This window comes from Balaenoptera borealis (assembly GCF_965194805.1).
Source record: "Balaenoptera borealis genome assembly, chromosome: 14".
Classification (NCBI taxonomy): domain Eukaryota; kingdom Metazoa; phylum Chordata; class Mammalia; order Artiodactyla; family Balaenopteridae; genus Balaenoptera; species Balaenoptera borealis.
The window spans coordinates 59,503,502-59,519,150 of record NC_138875.1 but is presented as its reverse complement, the minus strand read 5'-3'; the positions used below and the strand labels follow the sequence as shown (position 1 = coordinate 59,519,150).

Below are 15,649 nucleotides of genomic sequence, written 5' to 3'. Positions count from 1 at the left end.
GAGAAGGCATGACTCATTACCAGAGTTCAACTCGGGGCTTCCCTGGTGGCGCAGTGGTTGAGAATCTGCCTGCCAATGCAGGGGACAGGGGTTCGAGCCCTGGTCTGGGAAGATCCCACATGTCACGGAGCAACTAGGCCTGTGAGCCACAACTGCTGAGCCTGCGCGTCTGGAGCCTGTGCTCCACAACAAGAGAGGCCGCGATAGTGAGAGGCCCACGCATCGCGATGAAGAGTGGCCCCCGCTCGCCACAACTAGAGAAAGCCCTCGCACAGAAACGAAGACCCAAAACACAGCCAAAAAAAAAAAAAAAAAAAGTCCTGGGGGCTAGGGGATAATATAATTTATTAAAAAAAAAAAAAAGAGTTCAACTCAAGCTTTGGAACACATTATGCTTTCTCTTTTATAAGAGAAAAGATTTCAGCTCTGCGTACCCAAATGATATTATTTCATCAAATCCAATTCGTTCTTTTTTTTAATGGGAAACAGATAATTAGGAATTCCTTCTCTTCCAGAAACTTAAGAGGGGCTTCAAATCTTTCAATCAACAAAGCCAAAGAGAAATATTCCCTCTGAGCCTCCAATCCAATAAAAAGTTAGAGATGGAATCCAGACAATCTAGAGGTCTGCAAACTCCTAGACTCACCCTGAATAAAGGCTTAGCTCTTTTCAAATTTTTGAAAGTCAACCAAAATTAAATTATACTTTTTTATGGTACTGCAAGGAGGTAGTGATCTTGACCCATTTCATCAATGTTTTTGGCTTTTCTTGAGTCATCACAGCAATTCTTATCTCAGGTAGCTATTTACTGAGGCATTAGACAAGGGAAAGACAAAGAAAAAAAATACAGTCTGAATTTCAAAGCTACAAAAAGTTTAAAGTGAATTCAGTCACCTCACTTTATAGAAAACTGAGGCCTGGACAGGTGAAGTCACCTGTACATACTCGTTCACTTTCTCATCTATTCATTGGATGCATTATGATTGAATCTCTTCCCTATGCTGGATGTGAAGATCCAAGTCAGCCAAGAAGACAAATTCCAGTGGCTTTGCAATCAGAGAATCTGCAGCACCAGAGGAGCCACTGAGGCTGGAATGTGGATTTGCCCCCAGTGGCATGTCCTGGCTCTTCTGGGGAACTCAAGTCGCTGAAGACCAAAGAATATGGGGGACTCTATGATGTTCCATAGGCTGCTCTAGCTCATTCTGCAGAAGCCAGTAGTACTGTAAATTTCATAATGTACGCTTCTCTCCAGAGTGTCCAGAAATACTTTGACACTTTCCTGATGGACTCAAGTTCACTTTCATTTTCTGTCCTGTTCTGAAATAAGAAGTTAGTTTAAACTCCCCTCCCACCCAGGCTGCCACATAACATTGAGCAGAGTTCCCTGTCCTATACAGTAGGAGTTTGGGGGAGAATGGATACATGTATATGTATGGCTGAGTCTCTTTGCTGTGTACCTGAAACTATCACAACATTGTTAATCGGCTATACTCCAATATAAAATAAAAAGTTAAAAAAAAAGAGAAGTAAGTTTAAGCAATGGGAGATAAGCTCTCTCCTTGCAAATAGATTCCTACGACACTACAAAAAAATCTGATAAAGCAATTATACTCTAATAAAGATGTTAAAAAAAAATCTGCATAGCAAGCTTGATGCTAATAGCTTTCAGTTATGCTCGCCTAATGACGCCCAAGCTCTTACAAATTCATTATGAGCCTTCTCTGCTTCCCTTTTATTACTATGCTGTCATTTTTTTAAATTAGTAATGCTTTGGATTCAACATATAACTTGATGGGTACCATCAAAGGAATACTCGTAAAAAGTTCTTTTCTCAACACGGTCAAGACTGTTCCCATTATTGTTTATGATAGCTTTCACGTTCCTCTGAATTTTGTTTCATTTTCTTAAAATCTATGAAAAGTTGTATTTTTATGCTCTTGGATTAATTATAATTACATCACGGTTACCAGTACTTAGTTGCGCATTTAATCTAGGCTGGGGATTTTGTGTTTCTCTATATCTCACACAGTGCTGAAAATAATTCTTTGGTGGGATAAGAAGATAGAGCACATGTGGATACTTCAGGAGGTATTGATGGAGTCATGGAGTAGTGTCTTCCTATTAGCTAAATCTAACAGATTTAATGTTTGCTTTTTTAAAAAAGACCATTTCCTGAACTCATCTTCTGTTTTTCACTGTTTGTAACAGAATCTCAGTGACTTTGTCCAGACTCTCCCTCACCGATGTATGTTACTGATGAGAGGCACCCCAGCCCAGCTTCGAGCCTCACTCACCCTGGTCATCTGAGGATGTTGATACCTGCATCGTCTTCCAGTGGCCAAGCCCACAGTGCTTTCATCTTCCTCTGTGTGTAGTGCATAGCCATCCACATGCCTACTCAGTCTGTGCTTTGAGGCATAGGAAATGGAATTTTAAAATGCAATAATCCATTCCCACAAGAAAAGGGTTTAAAGTATCTCTGCAAATAATGACAGCTTTCCCTCTCCATCTCTTTGCAGGCATGCCTGGTTGTGAAGCACACGTGCACCCTGATTGTCTCTCTGGTTAATGTAGAGACGCAGTGCATTAACTAAAGCCTGAGAATGGAGCCCATTTCTCCTATTAACCATTTATTAAGTCAACAAGTAACTAATGACGACACTCTTCTTTCTAATGTGCAGCAGTTTTATGCATTTAGCGGTATTATTCCTTGAACAGATGTGTCTTTTCAAAGCTGTCTTCCTTTCCTAGGAACAGAGGAGTTCTTAGTTGTATGCTTGTAAGCTGCTTCGAAAGGTGTCTCTGAACACACCACTGAGATCCTTCCTTACAGAGGGCCCAGTGACATGCAAACCACCCCATCTTCAGGATGTGAATGGCCAGCTCCCCACATCAAGCACCCAATTAGCTCGTATTCTTTTGCTAAACGTACTCTTCAGCCAATGCAGTGAGCCTCAATGCTTTGATTTGGAAGCCTTAGAAATACCTGGGAGTAATTTGAATGTGGCAGTATCAGAACTACAAAAGATAAGCAGGAAGCATTTCACAGCCCGTCAGCAAACTGTAGGATTTGAGAGCAGACACCCAGGGTTGTATCAAATTCCCTCCACGTTCATGTTTTGAATAACCAAGCACGTTAGCCGGGTTTTTGCTCAGCACTTCCCTTTATCGATAGAAAGGAGCATTCACAGAGAATCAATATCTAAAGCTCATCAGGCAGCCGCAATTACTTTTATGATGTCCTCAATACCGAGCTTTAACAAAGAAAACCTCGCTTCTATACTCTGAAAGGCACCGATAGATGCTGGCAACCACATTGATAGCACTCTTTTCTCAAGAAGTATAATAAGCTCTTGGGTCACCTTCAAAATATGGTTACGTTCTTTCCCTGGAGTAGAGTTACCGTGAGGTATCAAGTGACTGAAAAAGCGAGGAGAGGAAATAAAATGATTGCTCAGCAGGAAAAACGTGATGGTGGTGTTCCAGCCTGCCTCTCCGCCAGAGCAAGGTCATGGAACTTCAGCGTGAGCCCAAGTGGGTCTTCAGCAGCAGACACCATGAGCACGATCCTGGCACAAGTGGTGTTTGTGTGACAGCTGCATATATGGGCTCCAGCTCCAGCCTCAGTCCTGCTCTGCAGAGGAAGGTGTGTCCCACAATTTCCCACTGAGTCATGAGGTCAAGGAAGAATTCCTCTGATGTCTTTAAATAGTCTTGGCTCCAGCAAGCAAACGTGGGTGTGGTTACTGAGTGTGCCTGTGTGTGCCTGGCAGGGATAAGCAGGTCTCCGGTTGCTGCTGGAGGGGCATGTGGAGGGGACTGCAGTTGCCTCCCAGTGACACTGGTAAGATCTGTTTGCAGTGGTTCAACACAAGAGCTCATGCACTAAGGTGCTCATGGAACGATGGTGTCTGATGGTAAAGGCAGGAATTGGCTGCCTTCTTTGCTGGATGGGAAATTGATGTTGGGGTCTGTTGGATAAATCACTTGTCCTGTGAATAAGTTACATGGACCCCCCCGCCCCAGCCTTGAGCAGCTCTTAGAAGATGTAAGACGGCAGTCCCCCATACTAAAGCTGCCTAAGTCTGAACCTGAGAATGAGCCATCCACTGCCCCAGGCTTTGTTGCCCTTCCCCACATGGGGTGAAGGCAGAAGGGGGAATTAGGGTGAGATGACTGCTAGAATGGGGTTTGACTGATTCATCCCGATCGTGTTCTTTGGTTTCTGAAACCCGGGGCTCAGTCTGCTCTACGCCATCTAGTGTGTTATCTTTGCTTCAATTTCTCTTTCATGGGGATCACAACTTGCTACATTGTGGAAACCCAGGTGGGTCTGTCTCTTTCACCAGACTTTGAGCTCCTTGGTAGAAGGAGCTGAGCGTTATTCCTCTCGAGGTCCTTGCCCAGGGAAGGTGCTAATAAATATAAATTTAACTGAATTAAATTAAGGGTAGTAAGAAGTTAGGTAAATCCTAGCAGCAACCCCCATTCCTGTCTTGCTCTTGTTTGCTGTGTCCTGTAGACAAACGTGCCAAGAAACCCGAATGCTTGGACTTCCCCTGATCTGAAGGTACTGTAGGTTCACTGCCACTTTTTCATTCTAATTCTTGAACTGTCACCACATAGTGATGTCTCAGGGGCTCTTGGCTGCTGTGACAACAGCGAGGTTCAGTGACTCTCGTGGCAGGAGCTCTGTAATTCCTCATCCTGATTCTGCGTTTAACTGACAGCTGTGTACTCTTAGAATTAAAAACAAAACAAAACCGTATTTTTACAGCTCCTTTTGTCTAAAGAGTTTTGCATGTTGCTCAACTCATTTTTAAATGTCCATATGGGAAAGCCAAGTGGCAAATATCACCCTTCTCTGAATGTGAAAAAGGTAATGACTTTTTTGGGTGGCCTGTCTTTGCCTTACCTCCTCTTTCCTGCCTTTTGGCCATTTTTTCCCCTATTATTAGCTCATCTCTGAGAAGGCAAATGCAGTAAGAGAGGAATAATGAAATTATTAAAGGATAATGTAGCCACTGGCAAGCGTCTCTAGAAAAGCTCAAGGATGTGACCACGAGTGCAAGAGGAGGATTGGGAAAGAAGGTGGACACTGAATGTTAGCTTTGGTTTGTATTTATTCTCTGAAAGCCATCACGCTGTACCCCCGTCACTCACCACCAGACGTCAGCATGAGCGCCTGGATTGTTACCCGACAGTCATTCTGGAGGCAAAGTTCCTGTGGTTGTTTCCCCCCGGACTCGTGTGGAAGCTCTGGCTGATTTGGTCATTGCCGGGAGGGCAGGGCCCCAGCTTGCTCTTTGGTCCCAAGGGATGATTGATGGCGGCTGAGGTGGCAGCATGTCTTGCCATTGCTACCCAGCTGCACGTGGCCAATTCAGGGGCTGAAACCAGATGGTGTCAATGCCTCCTATATCGTACCTGGCCCACTGCACGTACTTAGCAAATATTTCACTTTTGATTGACTTTGAATCAGACCAGCTGTTCTCCCTTCCAAAGGCTGAATCCCACCGCTCCCCAGAAGAATCAGAATTATTCCTCTTTGGGGAAAACCCAAGTCCTCTTTCAATTAATGTTTAGAAGGAGATGAACATAGTATTATGCGGGTTATTAAGAACATACAGAGCTAAAAGCAAACACCTCCTTAGAAAGGGCGTTCAGTGTGATTTAGCAAAGAATAGCACAAGCATCGACCCACAGAAACAGGAAGAGGAGAAGGTTTAGACCAGGAAATTACCCGGCTGAGTCTGTCTGTGTCTCCGGCGCCCATGTCAGGTGTGTTTTTTGTCCTTCAGGTAACTAAAGAGCATCTCCAGACCCCCCTCCAGCAGCTCCGGCAGAGGTTTGGATAAAGGGTTGTGGGAAATGTGAAGCCCTTTGTCCATGGGGTTCCAAGCGATCCTGGCCAGTCTGCACAGCAGGTAGAGTTCCTCGGGGAGGGTCTGGATGTCATTGTTGTTCAAGTTCAGCAGCTCCAGCCTCGTGAGCAGGCAGAGGGAGCGGGGGAAGGCGTGGATATTGTTACTCTCGGCAATGAAGATCTGCAGGCTGGCCAGGCACTGGATGCTCTCGGCGATGTTCTCCAGGCGGTTGGAGCCCACGTGCAGGAAGTCGAGCTCCCTGAGCGAGAACACACAGACGGGGATGTGGGCAAAGCGGTTGTGGCTGAGGTTCAGCTTGCGCAGCCGGGAGAGGTCGGCGAGGCTGGCGGGGAGCTGGGACAGGAAGTTGTGCGACAGGCTCAGGACCTCCAGGTTCCGGCAGGCGCTCAGCTCCGCCGGCAGCTCCGTCAGGCAGTTCATGTGCACAAACAGGACCTTGAGGCTCTGGAGGAGGCTGACCTCCCGGGGCAGGGTCTTCAGGCGGTTCCCGCACAAGTTCAAGACCACCAGCCGTGTCAGCTTCCCCACCTCGGGCGGGAGGACCCGGAGCTGGTTGTGGGACAGGTTGAGCTTCTGCACCTCTGACAGGCTCCACAGGAAGTCGGGAGCATCCGTCATGCCCTTGGTGACCAGGCTGAAACTGACGTGCCTCAGGCCGCGCTTCAGCAGACACCGCGGGTCCCTCCCCGAGAGCAGAGCATCGTCCCACGGGGAGAACTTCTGCCTCCCCCGCAGGACGCCCCGCCCCGGGGGGCCCTTGTCCTTGCAGCGGGCAACAGACTGCCTGGCCCCCATTTACCTGCTTTCCTCGTGCTCCTCTGTCACCGCAGGTGGGGCTGGGCTCCCGGCCCACTGCTGAAGCCCGGCAGGGAGCCGATCGGGTGATGGGAGCTGCGGCCGGTGGTGCTGCAGGTGGAGTAGGACTTGGGGGGAGGTCCCAGGTCCCCGGCTCTCAGGGTCCCAGATGCCTGGTCCTCGGGGTCCCAGATGTCTAGCCGTGCCGCCGAGAGCCGCCCGTCTTCCAGGCTGGGTTGAAGCGGCTTCTCTGGGAGCAGCCGGACTGTAATGATACCCTTGTCCCTGAGGCTGCAGAACTGAACCTCTCGAGTCCCTCTGAACACCACGGGGCAGCTGTCACTGTCATTCTGCCTGCACTTTATTGGCCTGGTGTGTGCAAACAGGTCAAGGGGAGGCCGTGTCTGACTTTCCTGTCTCCACTTTTCTGGGTGTCACAGCTGAGCAGGGCGATTAACCAGCCCATCTCCGAAAAGAAGCCAAGGGGAAAAATAAAGCCAGGGTGTCTGCAGGTCTCAGGCTTATCCGGACCGCGGAGCGGAGCTGGGCTGAATGTGAGTCGCAGAGTCACGTTCCCAAAGTTAAGGATCTGCAGACGTAACATGCACACCGGTTCAAACCGCGGTGAGTCATGTCGTTGTGAAAAAGTAACAGAAGGAGCCCGGACACCTGGACTCCTCCAGAACAGGGTTTTACACAGTGCTGGTCAGAGGTGGCTCCTTGAAGAGAGGGTGAAGGGGTCTTGACCGCACTCCCATTTTCTCCCAGAGAAGCTCTGGGGTCCTCTGTTCTGCAGAGAGCTCCTGGGTTTGGTTGGGTGCTCTGTAAATGTTTGGACAGCCCTTGACTGGCCACTTAGTAAGGAAAGCACGGTGCCTATTGTCCTGGAAAGTAATCTGAAGAGGCCTCCCTGGGTACACACCTCTCTGCATCTCTCTCTCTCCATCTCTCTCACTGAACAAGTTAACTTATACCCTAGGTAGGTAGAGTCAGTTGTTGGTGTCATGGGCTGACCTGTGCCCCCACTCCCAAATTTCCAACGATGAAATCCTAACTTCCAGTAACTCAGAATGTGACCGTGTTTGGAGACAAGGCCACATGAGGACACAGGAAGAAGACGGCCGTCTGCAAGCCAAGGAGAGAAGCCTCAGAAGCAACCTACCTGCCAACACCCTCTCTTAGATTTGTAGCCTCCAGAATTGTGGAAAATAAATTTCTGCTGTTTAAGCTCCACCCCCCACCCTGCCTGGCCAAGTCTATGGAGCTTTGTGTGACGGCCCTGGCAAACTCACCCAGCTGGGGCACAGGCGGACACATCTGCCTAGGTGAAAAAACCCTAAAAATAAGTTGTGGTTAAGGAGAGAAGAGATATCGAGGTTGATGGCCCAGGTTCTGAGAAAAGGGCGTATGGGCTTTGCGAGGGCTGGCTTGGCCCGCAGGCCTGCAGCTTTTGCTGGCACGGCCCTGGCATAGCAGTTGGGCCTCCTGGACAGCAGTGCTGGTCCTGTGACTGTGGTCATCACCAAGCCAGGACCTTGAGCTGGGCTCTGGCTGGGTGCCGCCCTGGGGAAGCTTCAGGCCCATCCACTGTGGCGGAGCAGCAGGAGGTGTAAGACAATGCCAGGCCATTTCTGCCCCACTTGGCATTTGAGAGCGCTCTGACCCCTTTCAACTGAGTAAGCCCCAGGCACTCCTGGACAAAGGTGGACACTCTAGACTTTTTTTATGGTATATTTGAGTATACCATAGGTATTAATTGGGGACGGTGGTGGGGGAGTAACGTGACTAAATTTGTGCCCTAGGTTTTTGGAGCAGATCACACCTTATATATGTAAATTTCATGTGACAATAGAATTCTGCTGCTTGCATGAGCCTGAGAAATTGTGCTAGAATATCTGAAATGTGGGGGCCAGCAGGAGCTGGGATGGTTGGAGAAAGAGTCATGGCTTTCTTCTTTGTGACAATTCTCTCTCTTTCCCCTTAATACATTCTTCCCAGTAAATACTTTTTGAGCACTTATCAATAGCCAATATTGATCGAATATTTACTATGTGAAATGCACTGCACTAGGCACTTTACATAGAAGATGAATATTAAAATGATCTCCATTTTAATATGAGGAAAAGGAAGCCAGAGAGAGGTCAAGTTACTAATGCAAGATCAAGTCACTCGCCCAAGTTCAAGTATCTACTCAATGGCAGGACCAGAATTCAAACCCAGTTAGTCTGACTCAACAGCCCTGGCTGGAACCATAAGAAAACTCTGGACTTAAACATATACAGAGCTGGAATAACTGTGGCTAGGATATGGTTTTCTGTTTTCAAGTTTCTATGGAGTAGGTCTGGAGAGAACATAGGTAAAGAAATGACTATGTAACCACATAATAGAAATAACTACATAATTAGGCATTAACCCTACTTTCTCTCCCCCAACACAACTAGGAGAAGCCAAAGTTAAAATACCATTCCTGAAGACTTTGGCATAATGGATTTAATCCCCTCCCCAAAATAGTTCAGTTCTTTAGCGAGATTCTCATATATCAAATGGACGAGTTGTGTGGATAGCTGACTGTTTCTTCTAAGTTTTTGAAGCATGGATGATGCCTCTTATTAACCATGGTGATCCAGTCCGAGCTCCAGTCAGAGCAGGTTCACGGAGGGGATGGTCATAGTCTCTGGGTTGTGTCCTCGTCTATGATGTGGGCCGTTTGTGGGCGGTGATTTCCCGGAGCCCCTTCCTACCCTGCGAGTCAAGATTCTCACTACAAGTGAGACCATTGTAGGGAAATGCAAGTCAGACTTAAGGCTTTCTGGTGAAAGCAGGCAAAACCCAAGGCAGCTTTTATTTTCCTCGCATTAAGTTTGGTCCCTGGGGAATAAACAGTAACAGGAAATGCTGTGGGGCTTTGGGACTTACTATTAAGCCTACACATCCAATCTTTGCCAAAAGAGACTCTTTGAGGCTGAGTGGATTTCAGTTTGGCATAAGCCTCAGAGGGCTGCATTGTTGACAGGTTTTTGAAATTCCAGGGCATGTAAGTAATTTGACTGTCTTTAAAACCTAAAGAAGTTATAGAATTATAGAAACATATTTAATAAGCCTACCATGTTAACTACATTGTTATATATTCCAAGTGATTCTTGTTCAACATATGAAAATCAACATTTCTTATTTCTTTAACCCTAAGTAAAATACAACTGAAACGAGGAGAGTATAAAATAGTAGGTTATGAAAACATCCAGAGCTTCTCCTGAATTTACACTAATGGAACATCCATTGAAAATCTCTTTATTGTCACTATGGCTTTTCAGCTTATGTCTACAGATCATGTCTGTTAATTTTGGAAGAAAGAAATGTGCCCGTTTCAACTGTTTGTTAAAATAACCATTTCATTGACTTAAAGTTTTTAAAATAGAAAGTATAGAAAAGTATGGAGACAATCCAGTTAATGTTTTGCATATGTAAATTTTGAGCTTTTTCCTATACATATCTACTTCAATGTATTTTCTTGTACCAAAAAAAATTTCTTTTCATCTGTTTTAGCCCAGGTTTCCTCAATAGCATAGCTGGAGGCAGGAGCTCTGGGGCTAAGTTGGCCACATCTTTGCAGCAAGCCCTGCCTGTTGCTAGGTTTCACAGACATCTGCACGGTGGCTGGACCACCATGTCTCAGAACAGTCCCTGCTTAAGCATCTGTAAAATGCATGTAACGGTGAAACCCAAAGTACATAACAAAATGCCTTAATTCATGGTTATTAATGGTACATTGAAGGTTCATAGTGACCTCAGTAAATGACAGTTGCCCCATGAATGGCAGCTATTATACACATAGACCACCCGTCTTCCCTCCACAGACACCCCTAGATTCATTCACTGAACATCCCCACACGTTTGACGCTTATTTTTCCTTGTTCATGAACTTCACACTCTCGTCAAGGGCAATCAGACCTGTGTCTATGAAGCGTCTCTCACTGATCTTTCACTCACCTTCTGTTTACCGAGTATTTACTTAGTGCCAGGAGCTGTTTTAGACACAGTTATACAGTCTACCTGATATTCAGAAGACTCGTGAGGTAGATATTGTTAACCTTAGGTTAAATATGAGGAAGCTGAGAGTCAGTGGGGTTAACTGACATATAACTAGTTAGTATCAGAGTTCAATCAGCACCTGGTCTTCTGATCTAAATCCTGTTCTCTTTCTACCATGTGACTAGCCAGCATCCCTCTGCACAGCTTTTCTTCTTAGTAAAGTGGTTTATTACTACTGTGATTAGAGCATGCCCCCGCCTGCCAGCTCAGAGCCACTGCAGTGAGAGACAGCCCGGCCTGGTGGTCAATGTCGTGAGCCCTGGTTGCCAGGGCTGAGCATCTTGGGTTGTCATCCTAGATTTATTACTGAAAGGCCATGTGAACCGGGGGAAGGTACTTCGCTTGTACGTATTTCCATTTCTTCATATGTCGAATGGAGATAATCACAGTATTTTATAAGGGTGCTGTGAGAATTAAATGGCTTAATACACATAAAACGCATAGGACCCATCTCCATAGGTAGCCCATGAATGGATACTAGACAGAGCACAGGAAAGACGGCCAATTCCACGACTGCCCCGGGGCTCGAGTGACAGGAACTTCATCCGTGCAGGGCGAGCCTCGTCCTTTCCTCTCCTGGACCTTCCTCTTAGCCAAGCTGTGCTGACAATCAGCTCTTTCCAGGGCACAGCATGCTCTCCTGGTGAGCAGGGGGGTCCTGGGGTAGATCCAAGCGCAACTGCTTTCCCTCAAAGTCCGGCTCCTCTTCCAAACTCACTTATCCGCAGGTTTGTTCAGTCTCAGTCTGTTCCTTCAGCTCAGTTAGATTTCAAGCTCCTTATCTCCCCAGATCCCTGAAACAATTCTGAGGACACAGTAGGTGCTCAATAAATGCTCACTGAAACGAACAAACATCTGGGTGCTGATGGAAATCTGATGTGAGAAAAAAAAACAACAGAGAAGGCACCTGACTTTCTTGTTTGTTTGCGTGTTGTTTTTATTGATTGATTGATGTATAGTTGATGTACAATATTATGTAAGTTACAGGTGTATGACATAGTGATTCATAATTTTAAAATGTTATACTCCATTTATAGTTGTTATAAAATACTGGCTATATTCCCCATGTTGTACAATATATCCCTGTAGCTTATTTTATTTTATTTTTACTTTTTAAAAAAATTTATTTATTTAATTTTTTAAATTTATTTTTGGCTGTGTTGGGTCTTCGTTCGTTGCTGTGCGCGGGCTTTCTCTAGCTGTGGCGAGCAGGGGATACTCTTCGTTGCATTGTGCAGGCTTCTCATTGCAGTGGCTTCTATTGTTGCAGAGCACAGGCTCTAGGCGCACGGGCTCAGTAGTTGTGGCTTGCGGGCTCAGTAGTTGTGGCTCGCTGGCTCTAGAGCGCAGGCTCAGTAGTTGTGGCTCACGGGCTTAGTTGCTCCACAGCATGTGGGATCTTCCCAGACCAGAGATTGAACCTGTGTCCCCTGCATTGGCAGGCAGATTCTTAACCACTGCACCACCAGGGAAGCCCTGTAGCTTATTTTATATGTAAGAGTTTGTACCTCTTACTCCCCTCCCCCTACACTGCCCCTCCCCCCTTCCCTCTCCCCACGGGTAACCACAGTTTGTTCTCTGTATCTGTGAGTCTGTTTCTTTTTTGTTATACTCCCTAGTTTGTTGTAATTTTTTAAATTCCGCATAGAAATGATATCATCCAGTATTTGTCTTTCTGTCTGACTTATTTCAATTAGCATAATGCCCTCCAAGGCCATCCATGTTGCTGCAAATGGCAAACTTTCGTTCTTTTTTATGGCTGAGTAGTATTATCCCGTTTGCCTTTAATAGCTTCTCTGTTACTATATTCTGACATTTGTCTGTTTAATGCACCCCTCCATTTACCCGCGTCCTGTGTGCATGGGCTCATCACATAATCCAGAATTGTTTTTATTGGCCTATAATTGACATATAACATTATATTACTTTCAGGTGTACCACATGATTCAACATCTGTACATATTGTGACGTGATCACCATACTGAGTCTCGTTAACACCCATCACCACACATAGTTACAGAATTTTGTTTTCTTGTGGTGAGAACTTATAAGATCTACTTTTTAGCAACTTTCAAACATGCAACACGACGTTAACTCTAGTCACCAGGGTGTACATTTTATCCCTAGGACATTTATTTCATCACTGGAGGTTTGTACCTTTTGACCCCCTCCACCCATGTCGCCCACCCTCACCTCTGGCAACCACCACTCTGTTCTCTGTATCTATGAGCTCAGTTTTTTGTGTTTTGCTTTTTCAGAATCCCCGATCTAACCGCCATGGCAGCAGCTCCTCGAGCAAAGCTTTGTCCCACAAGCCAAGTCTAGTCCATCTCTCAGAGGAGGCCTCGGCAGTGCCGTCTCAGGAAGGTCCTGGTCCCACCTTCCTGCGAGCCGCAGGGCATCGGGCAGCTGAGGTGCGGCCCCTCTACGTCCCCATCTGTAGATGGTGATTATGCTTCCTCCTCACTGGCCTGTAGTGAGGATGGATGGGATGATACTAGCAAAGCGAGTAGCAGGGCACCTCGTGCTACCCTCCCAGAGCCCTCTGTGGTCCATCCACTCCCCCCCTCCCCCCCTCCCCCCACACCCTGGGCCACGGCACAACCGCAGTCTTACGTCCCACCCTTCCCCCCGGACACACCCACACCTGACTAAGGAATTGTTCCAGATAAAAGAAGCCAAAAGAGAAACGACAACTAAATGCAATGAGTGATGCTTGATTGGATCTTGAACCAGAAAAAAATTAATTTTCTCATTTTATTTTAAGGACATTAGTGAGATAATTCTGAAATTTGAATAAGGCCTGTAGATTAGATCGTAGTGTTGCATCAATGCCAATTTTATGCTTTGAAAATCATTTCATGGTTATATAGGAGAATGTCATTTTTAAAAAAGAAATACACACTGAAGTATTTAGGAGCAAAGAAGCATAATGTCTACAACTTACTCTCAAATGGTTAGGAAAATGTGCACATAAGTGTATTTTTTAAATATAATATATATATAAAACCGAATAATAAAGCCAAAGAAGTAAAATATTATCATTGGGGGATTATGGGCTAAGAATATGTAGGAATTGTTTGTACCATTTTGAAACTTGTCTCTGTCCAAAATTATTTCAAATTAAAGTGTTTAAATTTTTTTTAAGTAATGGAACATGAAACAAAAATGGTAAAGATGAACAATTAAATAAGTTGCAATTACTCTCTCAGTGTGAAGTAAATTGTAAGAATCATTCAATAGTGGGTTGGCAAGAAGACAAGAAATTGAAGTTTTAAATGGTAGTGGACATTTTTTAATACATAAAATGAACAGAAGAACTGAGGAATTTACCCAAGATGTGCTTAAGCGATAGGAAAGGGAAAGCATAGTTAAAGGCAGCAGTTGGAGAAAATAAAAACATTTCACTTTTGTGCCCGAGCTCAGACTGTTCAATGCACGAGTCTTGCTCTTATGACCTTATATGGACTCTCGGGAGAATCCTGAAAGCAGAGGGGCTGCAGAAAAAAGAGGAGATTGAAACTATTTCTTCACTAGGAGAGGGCGGTGTGCTAGGGGGGAGATGCTGCTCTCAGGAGTCCGGATGCTGGGATTCAAGTTCAGCCCCCGCTTTGCTATCAGCTGTGTAGCTCTGAGACCATCACTCAAGGGCACCAAATCTCAGTTCAACTATCTATAAATCCAGAGGCGGTAAACCAGAGACCGTGGAGTCCTCCCCACTTTAGGAGCTAGGTTTTTGTTAAGCATTTTGTATGTTCATTGTTGATGTTTAGACCTTTCAACTGTTTTGAATTATGAGATTAGAATCAGCAGGGGAAGAACACAGACTTCAGTTTGATGACCTACTTGAGAGAGTCTTTGGTGTCTACTGGTTAAAAATAATTTACTTGGCTCCAAAAAGATAGTTGTGAAACTTTTTGGCAGGATGTTATACGGAAGGACTTGACTGTGGTTAGGCCATTTCAAATGAAGCTTGTTGAAGGTGCTGAAGACAAAATCTTTCTTGAATATTCTTGTAGGAAAAGAGGCTGCTTCTGTGTCAACTTGATTCTGAGTACAGATGTGCTCCTACAATGACTTTCAAAGAAGCTAACCTTCCCAAATCCCTCCAGCTCTTATTCTCAGTAGTCATCAAACCCTACGTCCTTTTCATATTTACTCCATGCACTTTCTCTATTTTGTTCTTTCCCTCCTGCTCCCTCCCCACCCCCTGCTTTTCTCCATTTATTTTCTATTCCATTTAGTTTCACTGTCTATTCTACTCTTTGGAAAAACGCCCAGGGCTCAATCTCTTACAGACTTTCAGTAAACAGAAGAGTTTTATTGTGACATCGGGGCTAGTCTAGCTAGTTGATAGAACTGCTGAATCTGTTAGACCTGTAAAATGTCATTCTTGGGATTATGTTCAGCCTTGTAATTAGTTAATAAAAACCATTACACTGTCAGAAGTCTATTCGGCCCTGCGATGACATCTTCAGTTTCCCACCTGCCCTTCCCCATCACCGCCTCCTCCTTCTGGCTGCTGCTCAGGTCAGGGTCCACATCCTGGTGCCGCTGCCCTAGCAGATGCCAAAGTGTCTGATACTCAGCAGTGATGCTGGATGGAATAAGAGACAGAGGACTAGAAACGCTAGGTATGTAGTATAGTAAATACACACAGGCAGATCGGAAAGGGAAGAATTAGAAAAGGTGAAGCAGACTCAATTCCTTTGATGTTGACTACCTAATTTTCCTAATGTACTCCCTGATTTCCTTTCTCCCCTCCCCCTCCCCCTTCCTCCCTCCCCCTCCCCCCTTCCTCCCTCCCCCTCCCCCTTCCTCCCTCCCCCTCCTCCTTCCTTCTCCTCCTCCTCCTCATTCTTCTTCTTCTTCTC

General features: G+C 45.6%; 1 protein-coding gene across 1 annotated transcript in view; it reads right to left on the bottom strand.

Annotated features, from left to right (window-relative positions):
- The window catches only part of LRRC30 (leucine rich repeat containing 30), an 87,060-nt gene extending 76,509 nt beyond the window's left edge, over window positions 1-10,551 (bottom strand). Inside the window, exon 1 of the mRNA XM_082353609.1 lies at window positions 5,747-10,551. Within this exon, the coding sequence (XP_082209735.1) occupies window positions 5,781-6,686 (906 nt within the window). The 5' untranslated portion in view covers window positions 6,687-10,551 and the 3' untranslated portion in view covers window positions 5,747-5,780. The remainder of the gene's footprint in view (window positions 1-5,746) is intronic.
- Window positions 10,552-15,649: the final 5,098 nt, after the last annotated feature.